The sequence below is a fragment of the Mus pahari genome, chromosome 7, assembly GCF_900095145.1.
Source record: "Mus pahari chromosome 7, PAHARI_EIJ_v1.1, whole genome shotgun sequence".
Classification (NCBI taxonomy): Eukaryota; Metazoa; Chordata; class Mammalia; order Rodentia; family Muridae; genus Mus; species Mus pahari.
The window spans coordinates 48827560-48841630 of record NC_034596.1 but is presented as its reverse complement, the minus strand read 5'-3'; the positions used below and the strand labels follow the sequence as shown (position 1 = coordinate 48841630).

General features: G+C 40.3%; 1 protein-coding gene across 3 annotated transcripts in view; it reads left to right on the top strand.

Moving 5' to 3' along the window:
* Nucleotides 1-14071, top strand: part of Hectd1 (HECT domain E3 ubiquitin protein ligase 1) — an 87128-nt gene that overhangs the window by 47453 nt on the left and 25604 nt on the right. For 2 of the 3 annotated variants that reach the window (XM_021202403.1, XM_029540513.1), the window contains exons 20-25: nt 4372-4506; nt 6194-6333; nt 6829-7152; nt 9338-9504; nt 9593-9769; nt 12699-13535. In XM_021202403.1, the coding sequence (XP_021058062.1) occupies nt 4372-4506; nt 6194-6333; nt 6829-7152; nt 9338-9504; nt 9593-9769; nt 12699-13535 (1780 nt within the window). The remainder of the gene's footprint in view (nt 1-4371; nt 4507-6193; nt 6334-6828; nt 7153-9337; nt 9505-9592; nt 9770-12698; nt 13536-14071) is intronic. The other variant, XM_029540514.1, reaches the window with a different exon arrangement.

Sequence of the window (14071 nt, the reverse complement as noted above, 5' to 3'; positions counted from 1 at the left end):
AATAAATAAATAAATCTTAAACAAATAAACAAAAACCTACTGAGAAGAGTTAGGTTTATCTACATGCATGTGCTTATAGAGCTGTCCACTGTAAGGTGGGCAGACTAGCAGCAGCCCTGCCCTTGAGAGTCTGGAGTTTCCCAGCTTGGCATGGGGCCTTGTGAGCTCACACGCCATGCTGCAGGGTTGACTAGATTGATCTCCTGAGGATGTTATGGAGGCAACCAGAGTTGTTGACAGACAGTTCATGAGTATAATTGCCTGCCATTTCCAGGAGCATCCTTTACTAGTTCTTCCTGACCACTGGCTTTTACATACACTCTTTTCTACCTCTGCTCCTCAGTTTTTACTAAGCCTTGGCTGGGAGTAGAAATAGATGTTCCATTTGGGGACCTTGATCACTTGTGGTTCTTTGTTTTAACCTCTGACCACTGCAAAAATAAGTTTCTTTGATGAAGGGTGAGAGCTGGATGGAGCCTCCTGAGTGCTTTGAACCCTTGGTCCTCCTGTCTTCATCGTCAGATGCCTGCTTTATAGATGTGTCACCATGCTCAGCCTCCTTTTAGCTTTCTGTATTGTTGGTTAGAGCCTTCAGAAACCTTTTTGTTCTTATTAATCATAGCCTGGTTTTAGACATATAGCTAGAGATATGATATATCCCAATCATTCATTCCATTCTTTTGCTAGTACCAAGATCTAAATATGGCAAAACAAAACAAAAACCCCAAAACAACAACAAAACCACATTTCACTGTTGCTATCCCAACATCCATCTATACCACATACTCTGTGGATTAATTTAGTATTGCCTAGAAGGCCCTTATTTAGTAAATTGTACCTTTATTTAACATACTCTATATGAAATTGTTACAGTGTGTAGAATAGTTTCTTTTAAATTTAGCATTTAATAATCAGCTAAGTACTTTGCCAAAGCAGTGCCTACTCTGTGCTGGTGGAGCTTTTGTAACTGCCAAATCTTACTTGTTACATAGTAAGATCCTGTTTCAAAGGGCAAAGCAAAGCAAAGCAAAACAAAACAAAAAAAAGGAAACCAAACTCAACCAACCAAAAAACAAACAACAGAACTCACCTGAGTTACTAAAGCCACTAGTCTCCAGCTTAGACTTCAGAGCTTATCCATCCAGGGAGTCTCTGTGATTATAAACATACTGAAAAAGATAGGGAGGGCTACTTTGTGTTTTAGACAATTTATAGAACAATGATACTGATCGATTGAGTTTTGGCTTTATCCTTGCTGAGTAAATTGAAGGATAGTCTCAAAGACAAGAAATTCACTTCCTCAAATATAGGATTGCTAATGTCTTCAAAAAAAAAAAAAAAATCTTGTGTTGGAGAGATGGCTCAGCAGTTAAGAGCACCAAATGCTCTTCCAGAGGTCTTGAGTTCAATTCCCAGCAACCACATGGTGGCTCACAACCATCTGTAATGAGATCTTCTGATGTGTCTGAAGAGAGTAACAGTGTACCCATATACATAACGTAAATATATTTTTTTAAATTCTTATGTTTTATAAGTATTATGTCTGCATCTAAGTATACCATGTGTATGTCTGATGCCTGCAGAAGCCAGAGGAGGGTATTGGATCCCCTGAAACGGGAACAAAAGATAAGGTTGTCACCTGCATGTAGTTGCTGGGAAACAAATCCTGGTCTTTTGGAAGAGCAGAAAGTGCTCTTAAATGCTGGGCCATCTCTTCAGCCTCCCGGTGTCTTTTATTTTATTCTTCTTTTTTTTTTTTTGGTTTTTCTGTATAGCCCTGGCTGTCCCTGTCCTAGAACTTACTTTGTAGTCCAGGCTGGCCTCGAACTCAGAAATCTGCCTACCTCTGCCTCCCAAGTGCTGGGATTAAAGGCGTGCGCCACCACGCCCGGCCTTTTATTTTATTCTTATTCAGTGTTTTTATTTGTTGGTTTGTTTGATTTTTGAGACAGGGTTTCATATAACCCAGGCTGGCCTTGAACTCCTTAATGTAGGTAAAGATGACCTTGAACTCTCAGTCTTCCTTCTACCTCCCAAGTATTGGGATGACAAGTGTGAGCCACCATATTAGGCTTCTATGGGGCTGGGACTGAACCCAGGACAGGTAGTCTGCTGGCTGAACCACATCCCTAGCCTTATGTACATTTTCATTTCAGAAATTTCCAAAGAAGCAAGGTCAGAAATGTACCAAATGCCTAAGTAAATATTTAGCAGTGTTTCTGTAGGAATTAAGATTATGTAGAGCCGGGCGTGGTGGTGCACGCCTTTAATCCCAGCACTTGGGAGGCAGAGGCAGGCGGATTTCTGAGTTCGAGGCCAGCCTGGTCTACAGAGTGAGTTCCAGGACAGCCAGGGCTACACAGAGAAACCCTGTCTCAAAAAANAAAAAAAAAAAAAAAAAGATTATGTAGAAATAAAGCTTACTGAAATCTGTTACACGCTAAAGTGTATCAGATCAAAAATTATCTTGCATTTTTAAGTTTATTAGAGCCCAGTATCTTATTCATTTCTGTTGCTATGATAAAATATACTAATTAAAAGCAAATTAGTGAGTTAACTAACTACAATTCCAGATTATAGTTGTCTTAGGGTTTCCATTGCTGTGAAGAGAAATCATGTCCAAGGTAACTGTCATAAAGGACAACATTTAATTAAGGCTGGCTTAACAGGTTCAGAGGTTCAGTCCATTATCATCAAGGTAGGAAGCAAGGCAGACATGGTGTTAGAAAAGAACCTGAGAGTTCTATATCCTGATCCAACTGCAGCCAGAAGACTGTCCCCTAGGCAGCTAGGAAGCGAGTCTCAAAGCCCACCCCCACTGTCATACATTTCCTCCAACAAGGCCACACCTCCTAACAGTGCCATTCTCTGGGCCAAGTATATTCAAACCACCACAACAGTCCACCATTGTGGGGAAGTCACAGAAGCAGGAGCTTGAGGCAGTCAGTCACATCACAGTCACGAGCAGAGAGAATGTGCCCACCTGACTGACTGCTCCTTCAGGTAGCTTTCTTTACTCTCAAAGTGGAGCTGCCCACATCTTGGCTGGATCTTCTACATCAATTAAGACAAGTCTACAGGACACACTGATCTAGACCTCTTAGTGGAGGCTCTTTTCTTGTGTTATTCTATGTTCCGGAATGTAATGTAAGTTAGCTGACAGTTTGACTTTAGACTTGAGAGGTGGCAGGTAAAGGCATCTGGAACCAAGCCTGGGGACCTGAGTTGATCCCAGCACCCACGTGATTAAAGGAAAGAACTGATTTCCACAGTTGTTTTCTGGCTGCCATATTTCCTACTCTACCCCAGCTAAATAAATAAAGTATAAGAATATTTAAAAAGAAAACAACCCAAAACCTGACTTACAGCCAGTGAGTACTTGCTACCAAGCCTGATTCTTAGAACCAATGTGGTGAAGGGAGAGGCTGTCGTCTGTGGATTGTTCTCTTGATATACATGCATGCACACGCACGCGCACGCACATGCACAAATCAGTAAATAAATAGATTCACAAATTTATGAAAGGTTCATTATATATGTTGTGGCTTCAAAGGAATGAGTCGATTAGATACTTAAAGTAATTTAACTGATTTATGATTCATAAGCTATCTATTTCTGTGAAAGCATTTCTTTTATTATTTTAAGATTTATTTATTTATATATAACTACACTGTAGCTGTCTTCAGACACACCAGAAGAGGGCATCAGATCTCATTATAGATGGTTGTGAGCCACCATTTGGTTGCTGGGAATTGAACTCAGGACCTTGGGAAGAACAGTCAGTGCTCTTAACCTCTGAGCCATCTCTCCAGCCCCCTCATTTATTTATTTTTGTTTTTGGGGAGGTGGTGTAGGGTCTCAGTATGGCTGTCCTGGAACCCAGTGTGCAGGTGAGGCTGGCCTCACACTCACAGATGTTCATCTACTTCTGCCTCCCAGGCGCTAGGATTACAGGGGTGTCCCACCACTCCTGGCTCGTCTGAGAAAGTAGTTTGTAATTTTACTTAAAGCATGTATATTTAAAATTTTCTAACAAGTTAACTTGTTTCCTTATAATCAATGTGTGTCATTGAACCTATTTACAAGCCATGTAGAAACATGTATGGTTTTAATTTCTTATGTTCTTTTTTCTTATTTTTGAGGCAAGGTTTTGCAGGTCACCCAGGCTGCCCTCAAACTTGTGGCAATTCTCCTGTCTCATTCTCCCAACTGTTGGTATTGCAGATATGCTACCACAGTTGGTTTTATCCTGGTTTATCGTGGCTATACATCATAACAAATCTCAGTTGTTTGTGTTTATATTTGTGAGTAATTTTTACAGTGCTAACAAAGCAAGGTCTCCTCTGAGTAGTGTTGATGGTTTGTGTGTAGATACTCACAAGAAGATTACGCTTTCGGTTGGAACGTGCACCTGGTGAAACTGCATTAATAGACCGGACAGGCAGGATGCTGAAGATGGAGCCCTTAGCTACAGTTGAATCTCTGGAACAGTATCTGCTGAAAATGGTGAGCTCTGTTTGGCAGGGCTTTGTGAGATAGACCTTCTCCATTACTTTGACCCTTTGTAGGAAAGTCACATAAATGTGTATCCAGAGTTATGGTAATGCTACTTTTAGAAATCTGTTTTAGAAAACATGTGGTGGTCCACGCCTTTAATCCAGGCACTTGGGAGGCAGAGGCAGGTGGATTTCTGAGTTCGAGGACAGCCAGAGCTACACAGAAAAACCCTGTCTTGAAAAAAACAAAAAAAAACAAAAAAAAAAAAACAAAAAAAAACAAAAAAAAAAAGAAAAGAGAAAGAGAGAAAAGAAAACATGTCTTAACAATTAACAACACCCTCAACATAAAGATTTTTATTAATGTTCATTTAATATTGAAATAGTCGGCAAAAACCTTCAATAAAGGTATAGCTACTTACAGGCGTAGGCAATCTCTTTTTCAATCAAGAAAATATTAGCCTTACATTGTTTGGAGAGAGTGTGTTATAGCCAGGGTGTCCTGTACTTGCTAAGGACGCAGCTGAGTTGTCTTTGCACTTGCTGCTCCTGCTTCCCCTCTGCCTGCTGGGCTTACAGAAACAGACCACCATTCCCATCTTAAAATGTTGTATTGGAAAAGCTATAAATTGGCTGAGGACAGGAAGGTCCAACGACAGACCCAAAGTGGGCTCCAGCTCAAGGGGAGGCCCCAAGACCTGACACTATTGAGGCTATGGAGCGCTGACAAAAGGGGACCTAGCATGACTGCACTCAAGCAGCTGAAAGAGTCAGATGCAGATATTTGCACCCAATCAATGGATGGAAGCTGCTGTCCCCTGGGTTGAATTAGGGAAAAGCTGAGGAGGAGTGCCACCATTTGGGAGGACCAGCAGTCTCAATTAACCTGAATCCCTGAGATCTCTCACACTGGATCACCAACCAGGCAGCTTACACCAGCTGATATGAGGCCCCCAACACATGTACAGCAGAGGACTGCGTGGGGTCTGGGTTTAGACAGAGAAAACGTACCTAACCCTCAAGAGACTGGAGGTCCCAGGGAGTTTAGAGGTCTGGTGGGCTGGGGAATGGGGGATGGGGACATCCTCGTGGAGACAGGAGGGGAGGGAGGAGGTATGGGATGTGGAACAGTTTGCGGGTGGACTGGGAGAGGAATGAAATCTGGAGTTTAAAATAAGTAAGTAAATAAATGAATGAATAAATAAAAAGAAAGCAATAAATTACACATCTGAATCACTACACCTGTTTTTATTTTTAATAGAGAATTATGACAGTTACTTCTTAATTTGAATATTATATAACTTTAAAGGTATTTGAAGACCAGTGATAATAGAAAATGTGTTTACTATAATAATGTCATTTTATAAACAAGGCCATTTTTCTATTAAAATATGTGGGAAATTCTCTGGCTGACATGTGTTTCACTGATACTGTTTGTAGCATGTGTAAAACCCTGGGTGTGCTTCTCTAGCACTGCAACAAAACAGATACAAGCAAACTGTTACTGAGAGCGAAGCTCTTTGGTTATGGGACACCTTATTTTTTTGTATAGTCTTCAGGTGTTTAACTCTTGGCTAGGTGATTATGTCATAACACAGTTGTCTTTGAAAAGGTCAAATTCCCTTTGAAAAGGGTGGCTCAATGCTGTTTAAAATGGAGTTCTTAAGAAAAAAGTCTTCTGTGTTTACTTTATTTAGGTGGCAAAGCAGTGGTACGACTTTGACCGATCTTCATTCGTTTTTGTTCGAAAATTAAGAGAAGGCCAAAATTTTATATTCCGGCACCAGCATGATTTTGATGAGAATGGAATAATTTACTGGATTGGAACAAATGCAAAGTAAGCTACAGTGACAGTGCTTAACCAGGAAAGAGGTTTAATTAGGAAAATGATTAGATGGTCACTGAACATACTTCTACTTAAGGAACTTTATCTTTTTTTTTTTTTTTTTTGGTTTTTTTCGAGACACAGTTTCTCTGTTTAGCCCTGGCTGACCTGGAACTCACTCTGTAGACCAGGCTGGCCTTGAACTCAGAAATCCGCCTGCCTCTGCCTCCAAGCGCTGGGATTAAAGGCGTGCGCCACCACTGTCTGGCAAAGAACCTTATCTTATGTGTTAAATTTAAGATTATGCCACAGACTGGCCTTCAGCTTGCTAAGTAGCCAAGGGTGATCTTGAGGTCGTTTTCCATTTGCTTGGCTAAAGAAGTGGACGACCATTCTCAGTTTATAATTTGGAATTACAAACTCATAGGAACAAATGCAAATTGCCTCTGCTTGATTTCTCCTCGTTTTCTGTTTTTGTTTTAATTTAAACTGTTTATTTTTGTGCAGAACTGCGTATGAATGGGTAAATCCTGCAGCTTACGGACTCGTAGTCGTCACATCATCAGAAGGGAGGAATCTGCCCTATGGCCGCTTGGAGGACATACTAAGTCGAGATAATTCGGCTTTAAATTGTCATAGCAATGATGATAAAAATGCCTGGTTTGCCATAGATCTGGGTGTCTGGGTAATACCTTCAGCATACACACTTCGTCATGCTCGTGGCTATGGAAGGTCTGCACTGAGAAATTGGGTTTTCCAGGTATCCAAAGATGGACAGAACTGGACTTCTTTGTATACCCATGTTGATGACTGCAGTCTCAATGAACCAGGGTTAGTTGAGGAGTCTTTGAAAATTGGGGAAAATCAGTAAAGAGCCTTGTTTCTTTTTAATGATTGTATATTGTAGAGCTCTGGGTTGTTTTTTTTTTTTTTTAATATTGAGATAAGGTCTTTTTTTCTAAAAACAAATTACTTGATATTGGAAATTTGAAATACTGGCTTTACTGAAAGTATGAAAAAAATCAGATTGGAGGCCAGCCAGGGTCTGTGGGGTAAAGCATTTTGTTTCCAGACTGATAACCTGAGTTTGAGCCTTAGAATCCATATGGTGGACAGAGAGAGCCAACTTCTACAAGTTGTTCTTTAACAGGTATGCGTCCTTGGACATGTGCTCCCATGTACATGCTCAGACACACCACACACCACACGCACACGCACACCACACACACACACACACACACACACACACACCACACACACACACAAACCACACACACGCTCACGCACACACACACACCACACACACACCACACAACCCCCACACCACACCACACACACACACACACACACACCACACAACCCCCCACCCCCCACACGTACACACACACCACACACACACACCACACAACCCCCCACACACCACACACACACACTCACCCCCCCCACCCACCCACACACCCCCCACACACACACCCCCCACCCCCCCCCCCCCACCCACCCCCCCCCCACCCCACACACACACACACACACACACCACACAACCATACCCCCCACACACACACCACACAACCCCCCCCACACTCACACACACATGCACATACACACCACACACACCACACACACACACCACACAACCCCCCACACACCACACACACACACTCACACACACTATACACACACACACACACACACACACACACACACACACTAGCAGCTGGAAGGACAGCTCAGAGGTTAAGAGCTCTCGCTCTTCAGAGAACCTGGGGTCTGGCTCCCAGAACCCACAGGGCAGCATATAACAGTGCTTTTCAGGGGATCTGACATCCTCTTCTGGCCTCTGAGGATACTGCATGCATACAGTGCACTTACATTCAGCTAAAACATGTTTAAAATGTATTTTACAATAAAAATAGAAATTAAAAAATAAAATAGAATGTCTTTTATAGAGTTTAGATTACATTTTGATAAAAAGCTGATCATATTTGTGTAAGCACTTTATGAGAGCGATATATAGCACACAAATGGAAGGAAAGTTATAAATGATCCCCATACTTATGTAATCATCATATCATGTAATAAGATGAACAGATATTCAACTTACTACCGGTAGTTATTGTAGCAGTATGACTAAACTGAAGAATTTCTTATTTTTATTAATTCTTGTTTTTTTTCTGTAAGTGTAGGTATGAATTTTGTATGTGTGGTACTAAGAGTTGAACATAAACTTGTGATTAGCTGAGCACAAGTAGATTTTAAAAAAATTCTTCTAAATTGATTTCCATATTTGATATAGCGTGAAAGGAAGTGGTACTGTCATTAGAGTTATTGGGCAAAGTTTTTAAGTTTTAAAGTTAAAAATTTTAATACATTTAAAATGTCAAGAATTTACAAAGAAATTTCATTTTATTTTATTTTATTTTTTAAAGATTTACTTTAAAGACATTGTTGCTGTCTTTAGACACACCAGAAGGGGGTGTAAGATCTCATTATGGGTGGATGTGAGCCACCATGTGGTTGCTGGGATTTGAACTAAGGACCTTTGGAAGAAGTAGTCAGTGATCTTACCTTCTGAGCCATCTCACCAGCCCAGAACTTTCATTTTAAAAGTACTTCTTTTCCTTTTAAATAGGACCCTTTGCATTAACCAAATCATTTGGCACTGTAAATAAACTAAATATCTTTAAAATTTCATATTTAATGTTTTATTTGTGTTTGTAAACAATTTGTTTTTTTTGTTTTTTGAGATAAAGTCTTACTGTTTAGCCCTCGACTGCATGGAGCTCAGCCTGTGTTCCAGGCTGGCCCTGAATTTATAGCCTTCTCTGTCTGTCAGCCTCTGTTCCCTGGGAGCTGCCTAGTTTCTCTAAGTTTTATAGTCGAATTTTAATTGACAATTTAGGCTATGTTTTTTTTTTTTTTCTAAAGTTTGTTATATAAAAAATGTTCTTGCACTATCTTTTTTCATGTAATTTTAAAAAAATCATTTTAAAACACTTTCTGTCTAATGCATTTACAGGTCAACTGCAACATGGCCCCTTGACCCAGCAAAGGATGAAAAACAAGGGTGGCGGCATGTTAGACTGAAACAGATGGGGAAGAACGCCAGTGGACAGACGCACTACCTCTCGCTCTCCGGCTTTGAACTCTATGGCACTGTAAATGGCGTGTGTGAAGACCAACTAGGTAATGAAAGGACTTGAGGCCTTTCCAGCTTTCTACAGCTGTTTAGTAAAGTGACTTGGTTTATAGTTCTCTAATTCTGATCTCACAGGAAAAGCAGCTAAGGAAGCAGAAGCTAATCTTAGAAGGCAGAGGCGCCTGGTGCGCTCTCAGGTCCTCAAGTACATGGTTCCAGGAGCACGTGTCATCAGAGGCCTTGATTGGAAGTGGCGAGATCAGGATGGCAGCCCACAGGGAGAAGGCACAGTCACAGGCGAGCTGCACAACGGTGAGTCGTGCTTAGCACCTGGGGTTGAACCCTGACTCTTCCTTCTGTCTTTGGATACTTTGTAAATTGTATAAATAACAGCAGACATTTTTAGAAGAACTGATAATGACATCACATTAAAATGAAAAGAGCTGGAAGTAGTGGCATCTGTCTGTAATCTCAGCACCCAGGGGCGGGGGCGGGGGCGGGGGCGGGGGCGGGGGCGGGGGCAGGGGCAGGGGCAGGGGCAGGGGCTCTGTGTATGAGGCCAGCCTAACAATTCCAGGCCACTCAGAGCTTCATGGTTGAGACCCTTTCTAAAAAGTAACAACTCATTGACTTAGAATAAATAGTTAAAGTAAGACAAAATCTTGGATTTGACTAGAATCTATTTGCTAATATTGTAGTGATTATGGAGCTTATATTAAGTATTTTGAGATACATTTCTTCTCGTTTTCCTTAGTATTGTTCTCAAGATACCGTCAATTCCTGATAGGAATTCCTTGGTAGTTTTAGGGTTTAGGTGGTGCCTTTTTACTGTACTAAAGACAGAGAAGAGAAAGGATTCATGCTCAAAATTATTTTTCTATAGAGCAAAGTGTAAGGAATAGTTTCTTGATCGCTTAGTAGGTGTTTACAGTCTACCAGCCTCTGGAGGAAATTTAAACCGTGTTCTGTAGTAGGGCTAATTGTACAAAGAGGGTAAATTCATTTTAATCTTTGTGCTGTAGATTTTAGTAAAAGTCCTTACCCAAATAATAAGCTACTGTTAACTCCACTGCAGCTGCCTGGCTGTTTCTTTTTAACATTTAAGGGTTTACTCAGTAGCAGGTGATTTGCTTGAATCATAGTAAGTTCTTTCTTACCAATTGTACTGAGCATTAAAAATGTAAAATGTTTATATTCTTACTTGCTAATATTTAAAGAGCTATAATAAAAATTATGGGGCTGGGACTTTGGCTCAGTTGGTAGAGGGCTTGCTCTATGTATGTAAAGCCCTGGGTTTGATTCTTGCATGTTTCTGATCCTCCAAATGTTGAAATTCAGTTTTAGCTTTAAACATGTCAGAGTTTTCAGTTTTCAAATACATTTCCCACAATAAGTAGTCTTTTTATCTATGTTTGGAGTGTAGGAATATTTTATATTTAGGTATAAATGTTTTTACCTTTTAAAAGTTTTCTCAAACCTAATATAAATGGTGTGCACTTTTTAGTGTGTTCCCACATTGCATTGGGTATGTCCGTTGCTTTTCTGAAGAGTCTCTGTGAACTACCTGTTTATCCACTTTTCTACAGCATTGCAAAGGGACTTTGTTAAACTTCATCTATTCAATGGTTAAAGCAAAATATGATTAACTTGCCTTCTGAGTAAAACAAATACATATTTATATTTAGTAATATTCTTATACATATTTGTGTATATATGTATATGCGTGTGTATGTATATACAGAGAGAGAGAGAGAGAGTGTGTGTGTGTGTGTGTTTGGTATCAGTGCAACACAAGTCTCAACTTTATTGATACTTGGATGTATTTCTTATACTTTTCTGTGTAGCAAAAGTGAAAGTTAAGTGTTGGTTCATCAAAAGTTATTTCATCATACCAATACTATATATATATATATATATATATATATATATATATACTTATATCTACAATATATATAGTATCTAAGTTTATGCAGATTTGAAGCAGTTTTCCTTTCAAATAACTCATAAATAGATAAAGTGCAGGCGGCTCAGTGCTCCTTGGGGAGCTGAAACCTACTTAAGCTCTGTACAAGCTCAGTGTACTTCCAAGTCCAAGTTCTTAATGTGTGTCTCCCCCTGGGGACTTAGCCTCTAACTAAAGTAACACTGAATTTCCTATTAGCTTCCTTAGTAATCAACTATTTTTGGGGGGTTTTTGAATTTTGTTCCCTTTCAAAAAAATAACATTTTTCATATATAAGTATAGATCCAATATCTTTTAATTTGTTACTAGCTTTAGTATATAAATCCTCAAAGAATTCAACTTGCTTTTAAATTGTTTCTAAGGTGTTTTTGTGCGTACTCAAATCTAGTAAACTATACCATAAAATCAAGTAACCACTAAACTTTGAGAAGACAATTGAAATGCCAACTTAGTATTTTATTTGATCTAGTAATATAAAGTTTCTGTAAGTGACATAAGCATGCATTATCTGTCATTTTTTAGATTTTATTCCAACCTTAGAAATTAATGGTTAGTGCTTTTTTTCAAGAAGAAACATTTGATAATCATATAGTCACATTTATCAGTTCAAAAATCTTCACTTGTTGAAGTCTCAGTAGTTTTTTTCTTTTATAACTAATATTGTTTCTATAGTTGGAAATGCAGCTTAGTGGTAGATGCCTGCATGTCAGGCCTGAGATTTCACCCTCAGCATCAATTTTTAAAAGTTTTTTTTCCCTTTTAACAGAATAGATGTAAATAATCACTTTTTAAATGTTTTTATATATCACTAGTTGGCCTGGTGGTGGCGGCACATGCCCAGCACTTGGGAGGCAGAGGCAGAGGCAGGCAGATTTCTGAGTTCAAGGACAGCCTGGTCTACAGAGTGAGGTCCAGGACAGCCAGGGCTACACAGAAAAACCCTGTCTTGAATAAAAGAAAAAGTTTACCAGTTTTGGGCTGTCCAGAGATAAATCTAATGAAAGGAAGAATTTTAGAGATATCCCAGAAACATGATATATAATGCATACTTAATATTATGTGAGAATTAAATACTGTAGACCTTCAGATAGACTAATAATTGTATCAAATAATATTTTAATTAATCTGAGTTCAAAACTTGTCTTTTAGTTGGCAAACCTGTTGGTTAACAATTGAGGGAAGTACAGCGCCATGAAACGCTGATCCCGTTTGTGGAGCTACTGTCTAACGCTCCTCTCTGCTTTCTGCTGGGTCTCACAAACTCCTGTCCCTTTCCAGGCTGGATTGATGTCACCTGGGATGCTGGTGGCTCAAACTCTTACCGTATGGGCGCAGAAGGAAAATTTGACCTCAAGCTTGCACCAGGGTACGACCCTGATACAGTGGCATCACCCAAACCTGTCTCATCCACTGTTTCAGGCACAGCGCAGTCATGGAGCAGCTTGGTGAAAAACAACTGTCCAGACAAGACGTCTGCTGCTGCAGGCTCCTCAAGTAGAAAAGGAAGCAGCAGTTCTGTGTGTAGCGTGGCCAGTAGCAGCGACATCAGCTTGGGTTCGACCAAAACGGAACGGAGATCAGAAATTGTAATGGAACACAGTATAGTTTCAGGAGCTGATGTCCATGAACCAATTGTTGTTCTTTCATCTGCTGAAAATGTCCCTCAAACAGAAGTAGGGTCTTCTTCCAGTGCAAGCACCAGCACCCTAACAGCGGAAACGGGAAGTGAAAATGCTGAAAGAAAGTTAGGCCCCGATAGTTCTGTTCGAGCTCCTGGGGAGTCTAGTGCAATATCCATGGGAATTGTTAGCGTTAGCTCTCCTGATGTTAGCTCAGTATCTGAATTAACTAATAAGGAAGCAGCTTCACAACGACCCCTTAGCTCTTCGGCAAGCAACAGACTGTCGGTGAGCTCTCTGTTGGCAGCCGGGGCCCCTATGAGCTCCAGTGCGAGTGTACCTAACCTGTCCTCAAGAGAGACATCTAGCTTGGAGAGCTTTGTCCGGAGAGTGGCAAACATAGCACGGACTAATGCCACCAACAACATGAACCTAAGCCGAAGCAGCAGTGACAACAACACTAACACTTTGGGGAGGAACGTGATGAGCACTGCAAGTAAGTGAGCTTTCCTTCTGCAGTCCAGTGCTTCCTCTGAGGGAGCTGAGGCTAGCCATGTCAGACAGACTGCATGAGCCGCAGCACTTGGGAACTACAAAGTCAAGGTCTGAAGAATCTAAAGTAGTTCAGGAGTTGAGAGTAACTTATATTTTATAACAGATGGCTAAACAAAACTACACGACAGATTAGCTGACTAGTGAGTGTTAAATTGTGCCAATCCCATGGCACGGCTCTCACTCAGCTCCTGTATTCACTTTAGCTTTCAAATGCTGTCTAACTCTAATTTTAAGTTACTAATGGGGCCAAGTAATTCCCATAAAATTACAAAAAAAGTATTTCTGTTGCTTATTATTATTATTATTATTTTTTGTGAAAGCTTGGCTTTATTTTTTTTTCAATTTTTTATTAGGCATTTACTGCATTTACATTTCAAATGCTGTCCCCAAGGTCCCCTATACCCCGCCCTGCTCCCCTCCCCACCCACTCCCATTTCTTGGCCCTGGTGTTCCCCTGTACTGGGGCATGTAAAGTTT